The following is a 15,218-nucleotide window of genomic DNA, read 5'->3' on the forward strand; positions in this document are numbered from 1 at the left end:
CTCGGGGCCAGGTACACCCTTGTGCCCGGCCCAGTCAGTGCCATTTTTCAAAATGGTGCTGACCTGACCTTGCCCCAGCCATGTGACTGGGGGCTGTCATTGCATTAAAGGGCCGCACGCTGCATTATTTTGTCCCAGGAAACAAAAGAACATGCCATAAAACCATGATGCTTTTTCAGGGGCAGGACCCCCCTCCTGCGATAAAACTTTGCAGCTTAGTGCCTGTAGGCCTGAGCTAGTTGCTTGTATCATACTGACCTCTCCCTTCTGCATTTGTACTGTATACAGAGGGGACTGGCCCATTGTCATGAGTTCATGTGAGTCATTGCCCCCTCTCTCCCTTTGTTTTAAAAATTGAAAGTGATATTGGTGGAGCTTTCAGTGCTTGTATTTATTCATTCATTCATATATATTCCTCTTTTCAGGCACTTCAAAGCAAATGACATTCAGGTACTGTAGGTATTTCCCTATCCCCAGAGGGCTCATAATCTAAGTTTGTACCTGAGGCAATGGAGGGTGAAGTCCCTTGCCCAAGGAGGTCACAAGGAGCGGTAGTGGGATTTGCTTTCCTAACTCTTTTGACTATATGAATTCTTTCTATGGAGGTTTGTGTGCCGTGCAGTATTTTTGTTAATATAGGTGTGCCTGGGACTTGAAAAGATTGGGAAATGCTGAATGATAATAAATGAAAGCATCAAGGAGTCCTGCATGTTTATATCAGAAAGGAGCCTTCGATGCCTCAAAAATATCTCAAAAAAGATATACCAGCTCTAAAAAATGATAAAAGGGATGGATAAGCTTCCCTATGAAGAAAAGCTAATAGTTAGGGCTATTCAGCTTGGAGAAGGGATCACTAAAAGATGTGATAGAGGTTTATTAAATCATGAGTGGAGTGGAATAGATAAACAGGGAATGGTTATTTACCCTTTCAAACAGTAAAAGGATTAGGGGACTCTCCATGAAACTAGAAGATAGCACATTTAAAATACATTGGAGAAAATATTTTTTTTACTCGACGCACTATCCAGCTTTGGAATTTGTTGCCAGAGAATGTGATCAAGGCATCTAGTATAGCTAGATTTAAAAGAGGATTCCTGGAGGAAAGATCCATAGACAACTATTAGCCACGTGGGCTTGCAGCCTGGGTGTGAGCAACAAGGAATGGATCTGCTGGGCAATTCCTAGTGATCTGAACTGGCCACTGTTGGAGATAGCATGGCACTTCTTATGTCCTAAGAGGACCTAAGATTCATTAATTAACCCCTTTCAGGATGAGAAAACACAATACAATAGGCTCGCTGACGAATATATTCGGGGTGGACCGGAAAGGGATTAACATTTTGTATGAGGGGGGACATCATATTATTTAATTTATTTATTACTCTGATTTATATCCTGCCTTTGGATTACACAGTATTAACGATACAGGTTGCCTAGGGTCACCCTTGGCCCCCCCCTACTCTCTGGATGTGGCACATGCCATGGAACAGCATTGCTTTTAACCAATTCTTCTTGAATTCTTCACCACCTAGGCGCTGTTATCCTTCTTTTCCTCATGCCTGCTACAATGTTCCACCTCCTGCTGACATGTGCCACGGAGCAGGCCAGCGTGCTGAGTATCCCAGCTTCGATGCCAGCTCTCGCAACTCTCTGGAACCCAAATACTGCCCTGCTCCTCTTGGGTTGGATCCTCTTCCAGGCCTTCCTCTACATGCTGCCTCTGGGGGAGGTATGGACCTGACGTGGAGGGTAGAAAGGGATGAAGGGCAAGACGTGCAAAGGAGGTGGGAAATTCTGGTGCAGTGTGTGATCTCAGTGATAAGAGGAGTGAGTGAGACTCCATCGCGGAGTATGAGGTTAGTGATGGAAGGAAATTGTGAGACTTCAGAATGGTGTGCGAGATCAGGGATAGGGTATAGGGCCAATTTTAAGGGTTATCAAGCAGGGCAATTGCCTGGGCCCAAGCATCACAACGACCCCGTTGGTAAAGCTGAATGTGATTGAGGTAGAGCTTCAGGGGGCCGCCTTAGTTTCTGCCATGGCCTCCAGTGCATCTAATCCCGGTCATGATAAGAGGCATGAGAGAGACTCCCACTGCGGTGTGTGAGGTCAGTGATGGGAGGAGTGAGTGAGAAAGACTGCCTTTTAATTATTAATGTCATTTGTTCTACTCTGCTGACTTGTTTTCTGTCTCCTGCAGGTCGCAGAAGGAACTGTACTGCAAGACCAGACCAGACTCCAGTATCGCATTAACGGTGAGCTAGAACCAGGGAGCACCACGTTGTGCTGAGAAGTCCCTGCCATGGCTGTGTTTGGGATAGAGAATGGATTATTTTCTGCATGCTCACTCACCTCCATAGAGTTCAACAATGTGCTCTTAAAAATATCTTAACTCATGTCGGTCATCTCCGTAGCCTTTAGTGGCATCTCCCTCTTACAGATGTCATTCTCACATTATGGAAATCTGTTATCACTTACATCTGGGCCTAAAGAGAATGTGTTATCCTGATTCCTTTTCCAGCCTTCCATGCGTTTGCCATTACGGTGCTGCTGATGGGTACAGCTTTAGCTTGTGGCTTGCGGCTCAGCTATATCCATGACCACTTCCTCCAGCTGGCAGTCTCAGCTTCTGCCATCAGTCTAGTCCTCAGCTTCCTTCTGTACGCCAAGTCTGTCTGCGCAGAAGAGTCAGCACTGTCTCCTGGCGGGAATTCTGGTAAGTGGCTTCCTGGGTGTGCTGATGGAAAAGTAGACACACTTTCTACAGCAATGGTTTCCAACCTGGGGCATGTGAGACCGTCACAGGGGCTTCATCAGAAGGGAGGCAGCCAAAGTGTACCTGCTGAGAAAAAGAGCAGGCTGACCTCACCTCTGGTAAGTTCTTCTCTAAGGCTGATGCTGCTTAATCCCACTGTCTGATCCCATGCCAAGAAGAGAAGATCGCAGCCTCAAGAAACCCAAACCAGCACAGAGAGGAGACAGGGGAAGACTTATGTTTCTTGCTTTTCTCCCTACTATTGGTTCTTTTGTTTATTGTTGTATAATTGTCTATGATTTTGAATGTAAAATCATCATTGATTTTAATTATGTATGTACTTTTGTTTGCTGCCTCGAGCTAGTGGAGAGTTCAGGTTACAAATTATTTTAAATAAATTGCCATGACCAGGACCCTTAAGACACACTGAGAGGAGGAGGAGGAGGGGACGCACACTGCCACCAGGATCTTCAAAAGCCACTGCTCCATATGACCAGAGGCAGCAGCAAGGAGGATGATAAGCTTGAGGAGCATTGCTGGCCACTGCTACCTTTGCTCTGGCTATCCTGCTGTCCTGACAGTGAGGGAGAAAAGCTGTCCTGAGGAAGGCCATGTTGAAGAGCAGGCAAAAGATGGGAAGGGGCAAGAGGGAGAATCCAGGAGTGAAAACACTCAGAAAGGGCCTTAAGATGGAGGAGAACTCTTGGGATGGGCACAGGGGGATGGTAGAAGGATGAGGACAGGAGAAAAGGCATTCAGGAAGGTCCACGGGGGAAAGGAAGAAGGGAAGGGCCATGGGGAGGGGGTGCAGCACTCAGAAAAGGATTGTGGAAGGAAGGGCAGGAGAGATGAAGCACAGAAGGGAAAGCACTCCAGAATGGGCCTTGAAGGAAAGGACTAGGGAAGGGGCCACAAGAGGCAGAGGATAGAAGTCAAGGTATTGGGAATGTGATCATGGTTGGGGACATTTTATTTATTTAATGTTTTTATATACTGACATTCATTTGCACGTCACATCTGTTTACAGTACAACAATTTGAAGAATGAAAGGAAATTACATCTTAACAATTTGAACATCTTTGGAGTTTTTAAGGGCAGGGGGGATACATGATGGGAATATAAGTGGTAAGAAGACAGTAGGAACATGTAACAATATTTTTCATAACTTTGGAGATAAGTCATAGGTGGGAACAACTGTAATTTACATAACTGTAGAGATAGACACGTTATGGGAGGGAATAACAAATTTAAAAAAGGGCTTGCGATGTTGAAACAGAGCTTGAGGGTCTGGGTGAGCGAATGTGAGAGAGTTATTGGTAGGCTTGTTTAAATAGCCAGGTTTTCAATTTCTTTTTGACGTTTTGTGTGTTTGGTTCAAGCCTTAAGTCTAGGGGCACTGACTTCCAAATGGCAGGCCGGCAAGGGTTAGTGCACGTTCCCAAGTCGAGGATAGGTGTGTACGATTGGGTGAGGTTATTGGTAATGGGCCGCTATTGGCGGATCTTGTGGATCTTCAGGGGGGTTGAAAGTGGAAGGAGGTGTTGAACCAGTTTATATTTTGATTGTATAGGGTCTTGTGAACTAGAGTAAGAGTCTTGAAGCGCATTCTGAGGAGTATGGGGAGCCAGTGAAGGTTTTTTAGTATGGGAGTGATGTGTTCATTTCGTCTAGTGTTTGTAAGGATTCTGGCAGTGGCGTTTTGCAACATTTGCAGAGGTTTCAGTGAGGATGCTGGGAGTCCTAAAAGTATGGAATTGCAGTAGTCTATTTTGGATAGGATGAGAGCCTGGAGGTCTGTTCTGAAATCGTTGTGATGAAGGAGGGGCCTTAGTTTTTTTAGAACGTGAAGTTTGTAATAGCAGTCCTTCATTGTTGTGTTTATGAATTTTTTTAGGCTCAATTCATTGTCTAGTGTGATGCCTAGGTTTCTTACCTCATTTGCAAATGTGGGTTTTGCTTGGTTGGGGGAAAGTCCAGCAAGGATTTTATCATTAGATTTGTGGCTTATGGTTAGGAGTTCAGTTTTGGTGGTATTTAGTGCTAGGTTCATTTGAGTGAGAAGTTGATTAATGGCGGTGAGATAGTTGTCCCAGAGTTGGAGTGATTTGGAAATGGATTCAGGGATGGGGATGAGGATTTGGACGTCATCTGCGTATATGAAGAATGTGAGTCCAAGGTCAGTTAGTAGTTTGCATAAGGGGAGCATATATATATTGAAGAGCATGGATGATAGAGAGGATCCTTTTGGGATGCCTTCAGTTAGTTTGATGGGATCTGATTCATTATTGCCAATTTTGACTTTGTAATGTCTGTTTTCTAGATATGACGTGAACCATTGTAGTGCGATGCCAGATAGTCCAATTTCGATTAGTCTGTCAATGAGGATCTTGTGGCTAAAGGTGTCTAAAGCCGCTGAGATATCTAGCATAGCTAGGATGTAGGACTGTCCTTTATCTAGTCCTCTAAGGATGGTATCAGTAGGAGATTAGTAGTGTTTCCGTGCTGAAGAAATTGCGGAAGCCAAATTGGGAAGGGTGTAGACCATTGTGTTTCTCTAGGTGTTTGGATAGTTGCTTGTTAACTACTCTTTCCAGAATCTTGGCAAGGAAAGGGAGGATGGATATGGGTCTGAAGTTGCTTAGTTCCGTGGGGTTCATTTGGAGTTTTTTAAAGATGGGTTTGACTAATGCTCCTTTTCCTAGCGTGTAGCCAGATGGACTCAGGACCAATGGGTATTGTGCTGTCCTGATGATAGATGGGAGATGGAGTCATATTTCAAAGCTGACGTCAGCCTACATATACCCGTGCAGCATGCTTAGCTCTTCAGTATTTCTCCGTCTCCCATAGCAGATGTGGACACTATCCAAAAGAGAATAGTGTAACATTTACAAGAAAGAAGAAAATTTACCTTTATGAAGAGAGCCCCGCTTCTCCTGTGGTGAAACCTAACGGTCCCTCCCCCAGTCGAGACTTTCCCGAGGTCGATTTGATATCCCTCAGAGGTGAGCCTTAGTCCGCTGGCCAATTCCCGGTGTGGACGTTGCCCTCAGGGTAGCTGAAAGGCAGCGGGTGCAGATTCGAGCACGGCAGTGAAGGTATTTCCCTCTCCCCCACGCAGCTGGAGACTGCCTGGCATGCGACCGGTAAGCAGCAAGACCAGGTAAGGTAGAAACCTTTTCTTCTATGTCTCCGGTCTCCAAGGCTCGAACAGCCGTACCAAACTTCCTCCGAGGTTTAAATCGGGTTGAGCAGCCTTCCTCTGGCTAGGCCCCGATCTGGTCGAGGGTCCGCACACGTGGAGACCCTCTGGGGAGATTGCCATCTTGTCGCCAGGGTCGTCAGCGCCATCTTCCCCTCCTCGCTGTCGGTACACACGCCTAACTAGGTCCAAGGCACCTAACTTGAGCGTGCACAACTAGGCCGCACACATAACTGGGCCACGTGCACAAAACCTGCCTGCACACATAACTTGTGCACAATTACGGCACATAACTTCTGCACTCCCAACGCGCACAACTGAGACCATCCATGCGCACATCTCTCACACGGATGAGTCTTTTAAGCTCTATACACGCAAAAACAATGGCACCACCTTCCAAGAAGGCCAAGGGACCATTCCTTTGCCCAGCCTGCCACTTTAGAGCTGCGCAGCCTGAATTAGAATCCCTTCTGTGCCAGCAGTGCGAACAGAACCAGGGAGAGCCAAATCAAGACCTCCCACACCCAGGAGCGGGATCTGGAACCACCGATGATGGCACCCCGGACCTAACTATCTCCAACTCAGCGCCCCCACAGGAAAGTTCCTCCGGGGCTACCACTACAATCCATCCTGGCATCAACATGGACCCAGGAACGTTTTCCTAGGTGGAATTTTTCAAAGGGCTGCAAACCTTTGTCCAGGCGCAACCAGCTCCGGCTGAACACTTGCCTCAAACTCCGCCGGAAGCACAAGTCCTTCCCAGCACCTCCCGAGACTCTCGAGACATGCCTCTTCTAACCAAGATCATCCAGGATGGGGATCCAGACACCTCAGAGGAGGAAACAGACTCCCTGAAAGAAGGGGAAATCCCTCCAGGGATGGAGCCATACCGGACCATGCTCCGATTCTTCCACAAAGACAAGTTACCAGCCCTCGTGTCCCAAACTATGAAGTCACTGGGTCTCCCAGACACGGACCCCATATCGGAACCGAAAAAGAATCCCATGTTGGTGTACTTCCGTAAAGCCTCATGCTATTTTCCCATGTTGGAGCTCATCAAGGAACTGATGGACCTGGAATGGAATGCTCCAGAGGCCAATTTTAAAGGGGGATGGGCACTAGAAGCCCTAATCCCGCTGGAACCCACAGCCAAGGAACTTCTACGCTTCCCTAAAGTGGACGCTATGATCTGTGGTGTCTCAAGACACACCACTATCCCTGTGGAGGGAGGAGTGGCACTGAAGGACGCCCAAGACAGAAGGCTGGAAGCCATCTTTAAGCAGTCCTTTGATGTCTCAGTAATGACGCTACAAATTGCCTCCTGCTGCGCCTTGGTGGCACGTTCTTGTTTGATCCTCTCCAGAGATGCTACCACACCCTGAGAAGCGATGGAACCTGCGGTCTCCTTCCTCACTGATGCTACCGCTGACCTTATGCGCACATCATCCAGGAGTGTTGCCGCCACAGTGGCAGCCAGAAGACAATTATGGCTCCGAAACTGGTCGGCTGGCACGACTTCCAAGGCGAACCTCACAAAAATGCCTTTGAAAGGATCTCTCCTGTTCGGAAGCGAACTGGAGAGGTTAACCAACAAATGGGGCGGATCCCCAGTACCCCGATTACCTGAAGACAGGAACAAAAGAACATATCAGTGCTCCTCCCCTCGAAGAACCAAGGGTAGAGGATTGCAACGTTTTAAACCTTACAGGAACACCACAGTCCCAAGCACTTCGTACTTCAGGAAGGTTTCAGTCCTTTCGAAACAAGCACATTAAGAGAGGAGCAAGCTCAGGGGCAGGCTCCGGCCATGCCCCACAATGAGAAGACGCAGACCCATCCACAGGAAGAAGGCATAGGGGGCAGACTTACCCTCTTCTACCAAAAATGGGTCGAAGTAACATCGGACAAGTAAGTCCTAACTATCATTCGAGAGGGGTACGCCCTGGAATTCCAAAGCATCCCCCAAGACAAATTTTATGAGCTCACCGTGCCACTCCCACTCCAAGAGACTGGCAGTGGAAATCACGCTAGCAAGACTACTCAGCCTGAAGGCAATAACTCCAATGCCTACGTCTCAACAAATACTGGTCACTATTCCTGCTATTTTATCATTCCCAAGAAAGAAGGAACATTCCGACCCATCCTGGACCTCAAGACCGTCAACCGTTACCTGAAGGTACCACACTTCCACATGGAAACCCTATGCTCCGATATAATGGCAGTGCAACCGGGAGAATTTTTAACCTCCTTGGACCTATCCGAAGCGTACTTTCACATCCCGGTCCATCACGACCACCAGGGCTTCCTGCGCTTTGTGATGCTAGGCAATCATTACCAATTTCGAGCGCTACCCTTTGGACTAGCCACCGCTCCCAAAATGATGGTGGTAGTAGCGGCTGCACTGTGGAAAGAAGGAGTCCTGGTACATCCTTACTTGGACGATTGGCTGATCAGAGCAAAGTCTCCGGAAGAGAGTCGCCACGCAACCACCAGAGTCAAGAACATACTACAAGGACTCAGGTGGATCGTGAACACAGCCACGAGCTGCCTACAGCCCTCCCAGTCACTAGAATACCTGGGAGTCCGGTTCGAAACCAAGCTGGACAAGGTCTACCTTCCCCCTCCAAGGAGAAGGAAACTGATGGGTCAATTGTGAAACCTGTTGAACTCTGTTTGCCCCAAGCTATGGGACTACCTTCAAGTCCTCAGCCTCATGACCTCAACTCTGGAAGTTGTCTCTGGAAGTTGTTCCATGGGCAAGGGCCCATATGCGACCACTACAATGCAATAACTCATTAAGTGCAATCATTCAAATGATAGAGAGCTTTAGTGCATTCTCTGGCCTTAAGATAAATCATGATGTCTGAAATGTTGTCTTTAGATCAGGGGTGGGCAATTCCGGTCCTCGAGGGCTGCAAACCGGTTGGGTTTTCAGGATATCCCTAATGAATATGCATGAAAACGATTTACATATGACTGAGGCAGAGTGCATGCAAATCTCTCTCGTGCATATCATTAGGGATATCCTGAAAACCCAACCGGTTTGCAGCTCTCGAGGACTGGAATTGCCCATCCCTGCTTTAGATGATAGGTAAATAGAAACTTGGCAAGGACCTTTTCCATTGAAATGGTCAAAGGATAGCATTAAATATTTGGGAATAAGGAATGGGAAAAATATTGGAGAAACATATGATCTTAATATACGAAAACTGGACTTCTGGTGATGCAGAGCCACTGAGAGGTCGCTGTTCAGACAGCTCCATGAGGGCCTATATTATGTGTTTTTTTTGTTTTTTGTTTTCTTTTAGCAAGTTTCAAGGGAACAATTAATACATTAAATTTAAGTACTAGTATGTTGACCAAGTCTGCGAAGTCAGTGAAAGAAAGATCGAAATTGGCTGACAGCGTGATGGCAACGGAACTGGAGCAAGCTATGGCAGGCTGGAAAGATGATTTGGTGAGGGATATCTTCAAACATGTCTCTGTAAACTTGGAAGACAGATTATCGAAGTTGCAGTTTTTGATGGATGAAATTTGGGATAGTATGGAAAAACATTTGGAGAGACTCGCACACTTGGAAGGCCAAATTACTATGCAGGAGATGTCCTCCGATCAGTTCACTGCGTAGTTAGCTGAATTAAAAAAGAAAAATGTTCAGTTCTTGGATCGTTTATGGGATCTGGAAAACAGAGCAAGATGCAACAATATGAGAATAATTGGGCTCCTGGAAACAGTAAAGGACAGCGAGTGGATGCAGTTAGTCCAGGTATGGATCCCTGAAACATTGGGCCTATCTCTGACAACTGAACCTGTAGTCTTGAAAGAGTGGGCCTGCTGAAGAATGGACCAACCAGACCCAGACCAGTCATCGCTAAAATCCTTAATTTCATGGATTAGGTTAAAATTATGCGTGCATATTAGATACAAGTATTATTAGAATATGATGAACATAAGCTACTCTTTAATGATTTTTCCCAAAAGGTTTTGGATGCATCACAGTCTCTCCTCAGTATACTCAAAGCTCCACCGTTGGGATATGAAATTTTCTATGTTTCCAGCGATCATTAAGATCTTTATTGATAATAAGATTGTTATCCTTAAAACAAAAGGACAGGCCCAAAAGTACATAGACTCATTGTGATATATTCAGTGGTAATGTTGCTGGACTAATGTGCTCTCAAAATGGTTTTTCTTTTTTTTTTTTTTCTTGCCGAGTTAATCAAGCAGTGAGCTTGGAGAGGGGACATTTTAATTTTGTTATTTACCTTTGTAATTGCCAGACCATAATAAAATATGCCTGGCTTACTGGAAAAAAAAACTTTAATGTTACTCTTGAAGATTCAACCATAGACACTAGTACCTGCAAGATATTTATGTCCCAATGTCTCTTTTTGTACTTTTGCCAATTTTTTTTTTGTTTTTGATATATGAGAAGACATGTCTATTAACAGCTTGGCATCAGTCTGTGTTTATGCAGTTGTGGCCTAACACTTGGATATGCAGTGATGAGCTGATCAGGTTATACAAACAGTCATTTTATGGTTCTTTTATGTAGCAGGACCCCTGTTTGGGCAGTGTGCTGGGTCCATCTGGCAGGGGAGAAGCTTAACTTCCTGGCTCCTTGGCATGGATATTTCCATGGATGTCTCACTCCAGTCACCAACCACTGCTCTTCTTTGGTGTGTCAGTTGGTTCTTCAGGAGGTGTCAGCGAGACACAAGAGAGAATGAAAGAAAACTACTAGCACGCTTTCCACTCGCTGTTTATAATCCATATGAAATGAGAGAGTCTCTGAGTCCAAACTGGTGTTCAATAAAAATTTACTTTGGTTTAAAAATCAAAATCCAGGCAAGAATTGTAAAGATCAAAAACATGAGGAAAATCAGTATAAGAAAAGCCATTGTAGTCTTTATCTATGCCTCTCCTCCTTGAAGTTTTCTGTCCCCTGCAGCAGCATACATGTCCAACAATCCTTCCCCTCAAAGGGTAGGATATATCCCCATTGCAAGTCCATCAAACAGACTGCTGGGGAAAGGTGACAAAATCCTTATTCCAAAAACTAACCCTCAGAATCAAAACAGGTCCAGCAACTCCTGCTGGAATGTCCAAAACTCTCTTCACCCGTCCCTGTGTCTTATCAGAGGCAAAAAGAATCAAAGCCATCCCTTCTGTTAGGAACTGGTTCCACTCAAAATCGCAAAAGTCCTCAAAACTCCAACATCTACTCCTTGGATTTCCTCCACTGCAAGCAGAGAAACCCTCTCTCTTCCTGGTCACTGCACCTGGAGGTGTGGCAAAGACCCAACTGCTGATCACTCCTCTTGGAGCAAGGCAATGACCCAAATCACATGCTCTGGGGGATTTTTATAGGCCCCTAAAGCCTCTCGCAAAAAGGTGGAGATAAGACAAAGGGAGGATCCCAAAAATGGCCAACACCTATTATGCTAGAAAAGTAGAGCAAAACTTAGTGACAGACAAAGCCGGGTCACGTTTAGAAGTATAATACTTGAAGGCATATTCTTTATATGAATTGATTTTTCATAATTTCCTATTTTCAGGATATAGACCTGCATGATAATCTTGGTATGGAAGATTCTTATCGACAGATTTTTCAGTTGACTTTATATTGGTAATTTTCTATCCTATGACGCATTTGTATTTTGGGATTCTAAGATGGCCGTCGTGCTGAGCTTTAGTTAACGGTCCTTGTACTTCCTGAGCATAAGGATATTACCAGTGATATATCCAATGACCTTTGCTGTATTTTTTTTCTTCTTCTTCTTTTATCTCAATGAGCAGAAAATGATGCCTGGCTCAAATTAAGGGACGGTAACTTTTTAAACAGGTGCGCGGGTGCACGTGTTTGCCAGCTTGCATCCAGAGACGCCTCCATTTTATAACATATGCACGTATATGCATGCATGTTATAAAATAGCCTGGACGCTCATACGTGTGTGTGCAGTTTTAAATGGATGAGCACATATGCACGTAAATGCCGTTTCTACTGCATAATTGGTGGAATTTTATAAGGGACGCGCACCAACGCCATTCACCTTTTTCCCAATTCGCTCAGGTAAGGGATGGGACTTGTAACCCCCACTAATTTAATAGCCACCCTTCCCCCCTGTTAGCCCTGGCCCTTAAAACCCCATTGTCTTGCCTATATGTTTTTGTTTTAATACTTATACTTGCCATCCATAAGAGAAGTACATTTATGTGGCAGGGGACCCTGGCGTGCGCAAGGAAGCATAAGTATTTATGCGCAGATCTCTTTGCCAGGCCCACATATGCCCACGCTCCACCCAGACCACACCCATGCTCCTCCCCTTTTAAGAAACATTTTACTTGTGCGCGCAGCAGGAGATACACGTGTCCTCGGGCGGCTTTTAAAACCTGCGTGGCACACGCCAGCCTGGCTTGTACATGCATGTCCCGGTTTTGGCACGTGCAGGGCTTTTAAAATTTGCCTTTAAGTGATTAGGCTTAGTGATTTAGAAGGTAATATTATAATACTGCTACTGTTTTATTGTAGTTGGGGGTTTGTTTTTTGTTTTTTTGCAAAAATTACAATGGATTGCCCTGTTCGTTGATTTTAGTTATCAATGATGGAGAGAAGTTATTTTTCATGGGGCATACTACCATATTTAGTTTCTTGTTCTTTATTTTATATTATTCTTTAAAAAAAAAAAAGAAACTATTACTTTTTTTGGCCTTCAAGGATGCATCTTTTGGAAGAGAAGATGAAGCATGGATGAAGAGGATTACATGTTTAGTTTATATGTTCAGTGAGGATAGGTGGAGTATGCATGACTGGTTCTCTTTGACTGGAAAATATAAAGTAGTATTCTCTATTTTACAGATTTGCTTCCATGGGTATATATTCGGGTGGTTGGGCTCCTTTTTATATTCTGGATTTGTGGATACTTATGCTGGGAGGTACTCCCCAATTGTTACTATTTGACTTTCTGTATGCTTTTACAGGCCGATACAGAAAAACCCGCGGGAGAGCCGGCGAGCGCCCGCTCTCCCGCCGCGCGCCCAGGCCACACTCCTGGGTGCGTGATTCAGTAAAAAAAAAAAAATGTAAATGAGGGCCCGCGGTAAAAGGAGCAGCGGCTGTCAGCGGGTTTGACAGCCGACGCTCAATTTTTACGGCGTCGGTTCTCAAACCCACTGACAGCCACGGGTTAGGAAAACGGACGCCGGCAAAATTGAGGGTCCGTCTTCCAACCCGCAGGCTGCGGGCAGATTAAAAAAAAAATTTTTTTTTAATTTTGTTTTTTACTTTTGGGACCTCTGACTTAAAATCGCTATGGTATTAAGTCGGAGGGTGTACAGAAAAGCAGTTTTTTCTGCTTTTCTATACACTTCCCCGGTGCTGGCCGAAATTAACGCCTGCCTTTGGCAGTAAAATGTGTGGCTTGGCTGCACATTTTACTTTCTGGATCGCGCGGGAATGACTAATAGGGCCATCAACATGCATTTGCATGTTGCGAGCGCTATCAGTTTCAGGGGGTTGGCCATGCATTTACTGTATAAGGGGTAAAAAAAGCGCGTCGAAAACGCGCGGCCAAACGCAGGCTAACAGTGTGCTCCGCTGGAGTGCACTTTACTGTGTCTGCCCATAAAGTAGGAAATTTGTTTCTTGTTTTTCTCCCTACTCTGGGTTCTTATGGATGATCTCAGAATAAGTTCCCTGAACATAGATGGTATACATTCTCCTATAAAGAGAAAAATAATCCTGGATTTTATTTTTTTTTAATCTGCTGCCCATATCGTATTTCTACAAGAAACTCATCTATCTTCAGAGGAACATAAGAAGCTTAAACATGACCGGGTGGGCCAATGTGTCTCGTACTCCTTTTCAGCTAGGCAAAGGAGTGTGATGATCTTAATTCTTAAAAATGGTAATTTTCAAATGGATAAGGTTGTGTGACAGACCCTAATGATCGGTTTGTTTTTCATAGTGGTTCTTTATATAATCAGAAATAATTGTTGGGTAACATCTACGCTCTTTAACATATATGACCATACATGTTTTTCACAGTCACTACTTTTAGGAGGAAATGTTAATATTGTTATGGACCCTGCTGTAGATGTTAAACCTCAGATAGTTTGGAGGTATTAAACAGGACATGGGTCTTCCTTTTTTGGTAAAGGATCTGCAGTTATTAGAAATTTGGTGGGTGCTCAATCTGGAAGATTCTGATTTTACTTTCTATTCTGCACCTCATTCCTCTTATTCTTGTATAGATTATATCTTTGCTTCTACTTTATTTTCCCAAATTAAAATGGCCAAAATAAGGACAATGTCTCTTTCAGAACTATTTTTGGGTAAACCAATTACTAGATGGTGCATCCCATCTTTTTTCTAACAAGATACTCAGTTTAAATCCTTTTTAGAAAACAAGTGGCAGCGATATCTTGACAATAACACTCTATCTGAAATATCCCTGCAGACTTTATGGAAAGCTGGCAAAGCATTTATACATGGAGAGAAAATCTCCTGTATGACTGAAAGGAATACAAAAACAAGATGCTGAGATATTAAGGCTCACCCAATACCTGCAGACAGCAAAAAAGTGGCATATTCAGACTGGTCTAGCTAAAGGTAAGACTAAGATGGATTCTTTAAGAAACCAACTCAATCATTTGCGCTTTCAAAGAGCGCAAAGATATTTTCAAGGTGTTAAAGCTGAAATGTTTAGGTATGCTAATAAGATTTTAATGAGATGAATGCATACTACATAACCTAAGCATTTTATATAACTAATATGGAATGCTCGCAAAACACTTGTTACTGATATTGCTATTACAAAACAGTTATTATACGCTACTCTATTCAGAGCATGGTACTCAGGAATGTTTTTGTGCGGCTATAGATTTACTGCAGCTTACTGATTCTCAGTGGATCATTCTGGATGTGCCAATTGCTAAGCTGGAGCTTGATGTTACTAGACAAAAAATGAAATTGGCGAGGGCCCCAGGATTAACTTGAGCTTGAGTCAGAGTTTTATAAATTACAGAGGATAAAGCTTGTAGCCCCATTGATACAGATGTACAGTTTTGTTCTAGCACAAGGCTGTTTCTCCCTTAATACTAATATCTTGATTACAGTTTTCCCAAAAAGGGCAAAGATTTAACTCAACCCAAGAGCTATCATCCTATTTCTCTCTTAAATGTTGATGTGAAAATTTTAGCTTCTGTTTTGGCCTCTCGTCTAAGCTATGTGGTACCTGATTTAGTAGACCGATCAAGTGGGTT

At 44.4% G+C, this 15,218-nt stretch overlaps 1 protein-coding gene across 1 annotated transcript in view; it reads left to right on the forward strand.

The window, feature by feature from the left end:
* TM7SF2 (transmembrane 7 superfamily member 2) overlaps positions 1 to 15,218 on the forward strand; it is a 34,438-nt gene that overhangs the window by 2,204 nt on the left and 17,016 nt on the right. The window contains exons 3-5 of the mRNA XM_029614142.1: positions 1,533 to 1,729; positions 2,201 to 2,255; positions 2,522 to 2,716. Of these exons, the coding sequence (XP_029470002.1) occupies positions 1,533 to 1,729; positions 2,201 to 2,255; positions 2,522 to 2,716 (447 nt within the window). The remainder of the gene's footprint in view (positions 1 to 1,532; positions 1,730 to 2,200; positions 2,256 to 2,521; positions 2,717 to 15,218) is intronic.

Source organism: Rhinatrema bivittatum, chromosome 8 (assembly GCF_901001135.1).
Source record: "Rhinatrema bivittatum chromosome 8, aRhiBiv1.1, whole genome shotgun sequence".
Lineage (NCBI taxonomy): Eukaryota > Metazoa > Chordata > Amphibia > Gymnophiona > Rhinatrematidae > Rhinatrema > Rhinatrema bivittatum.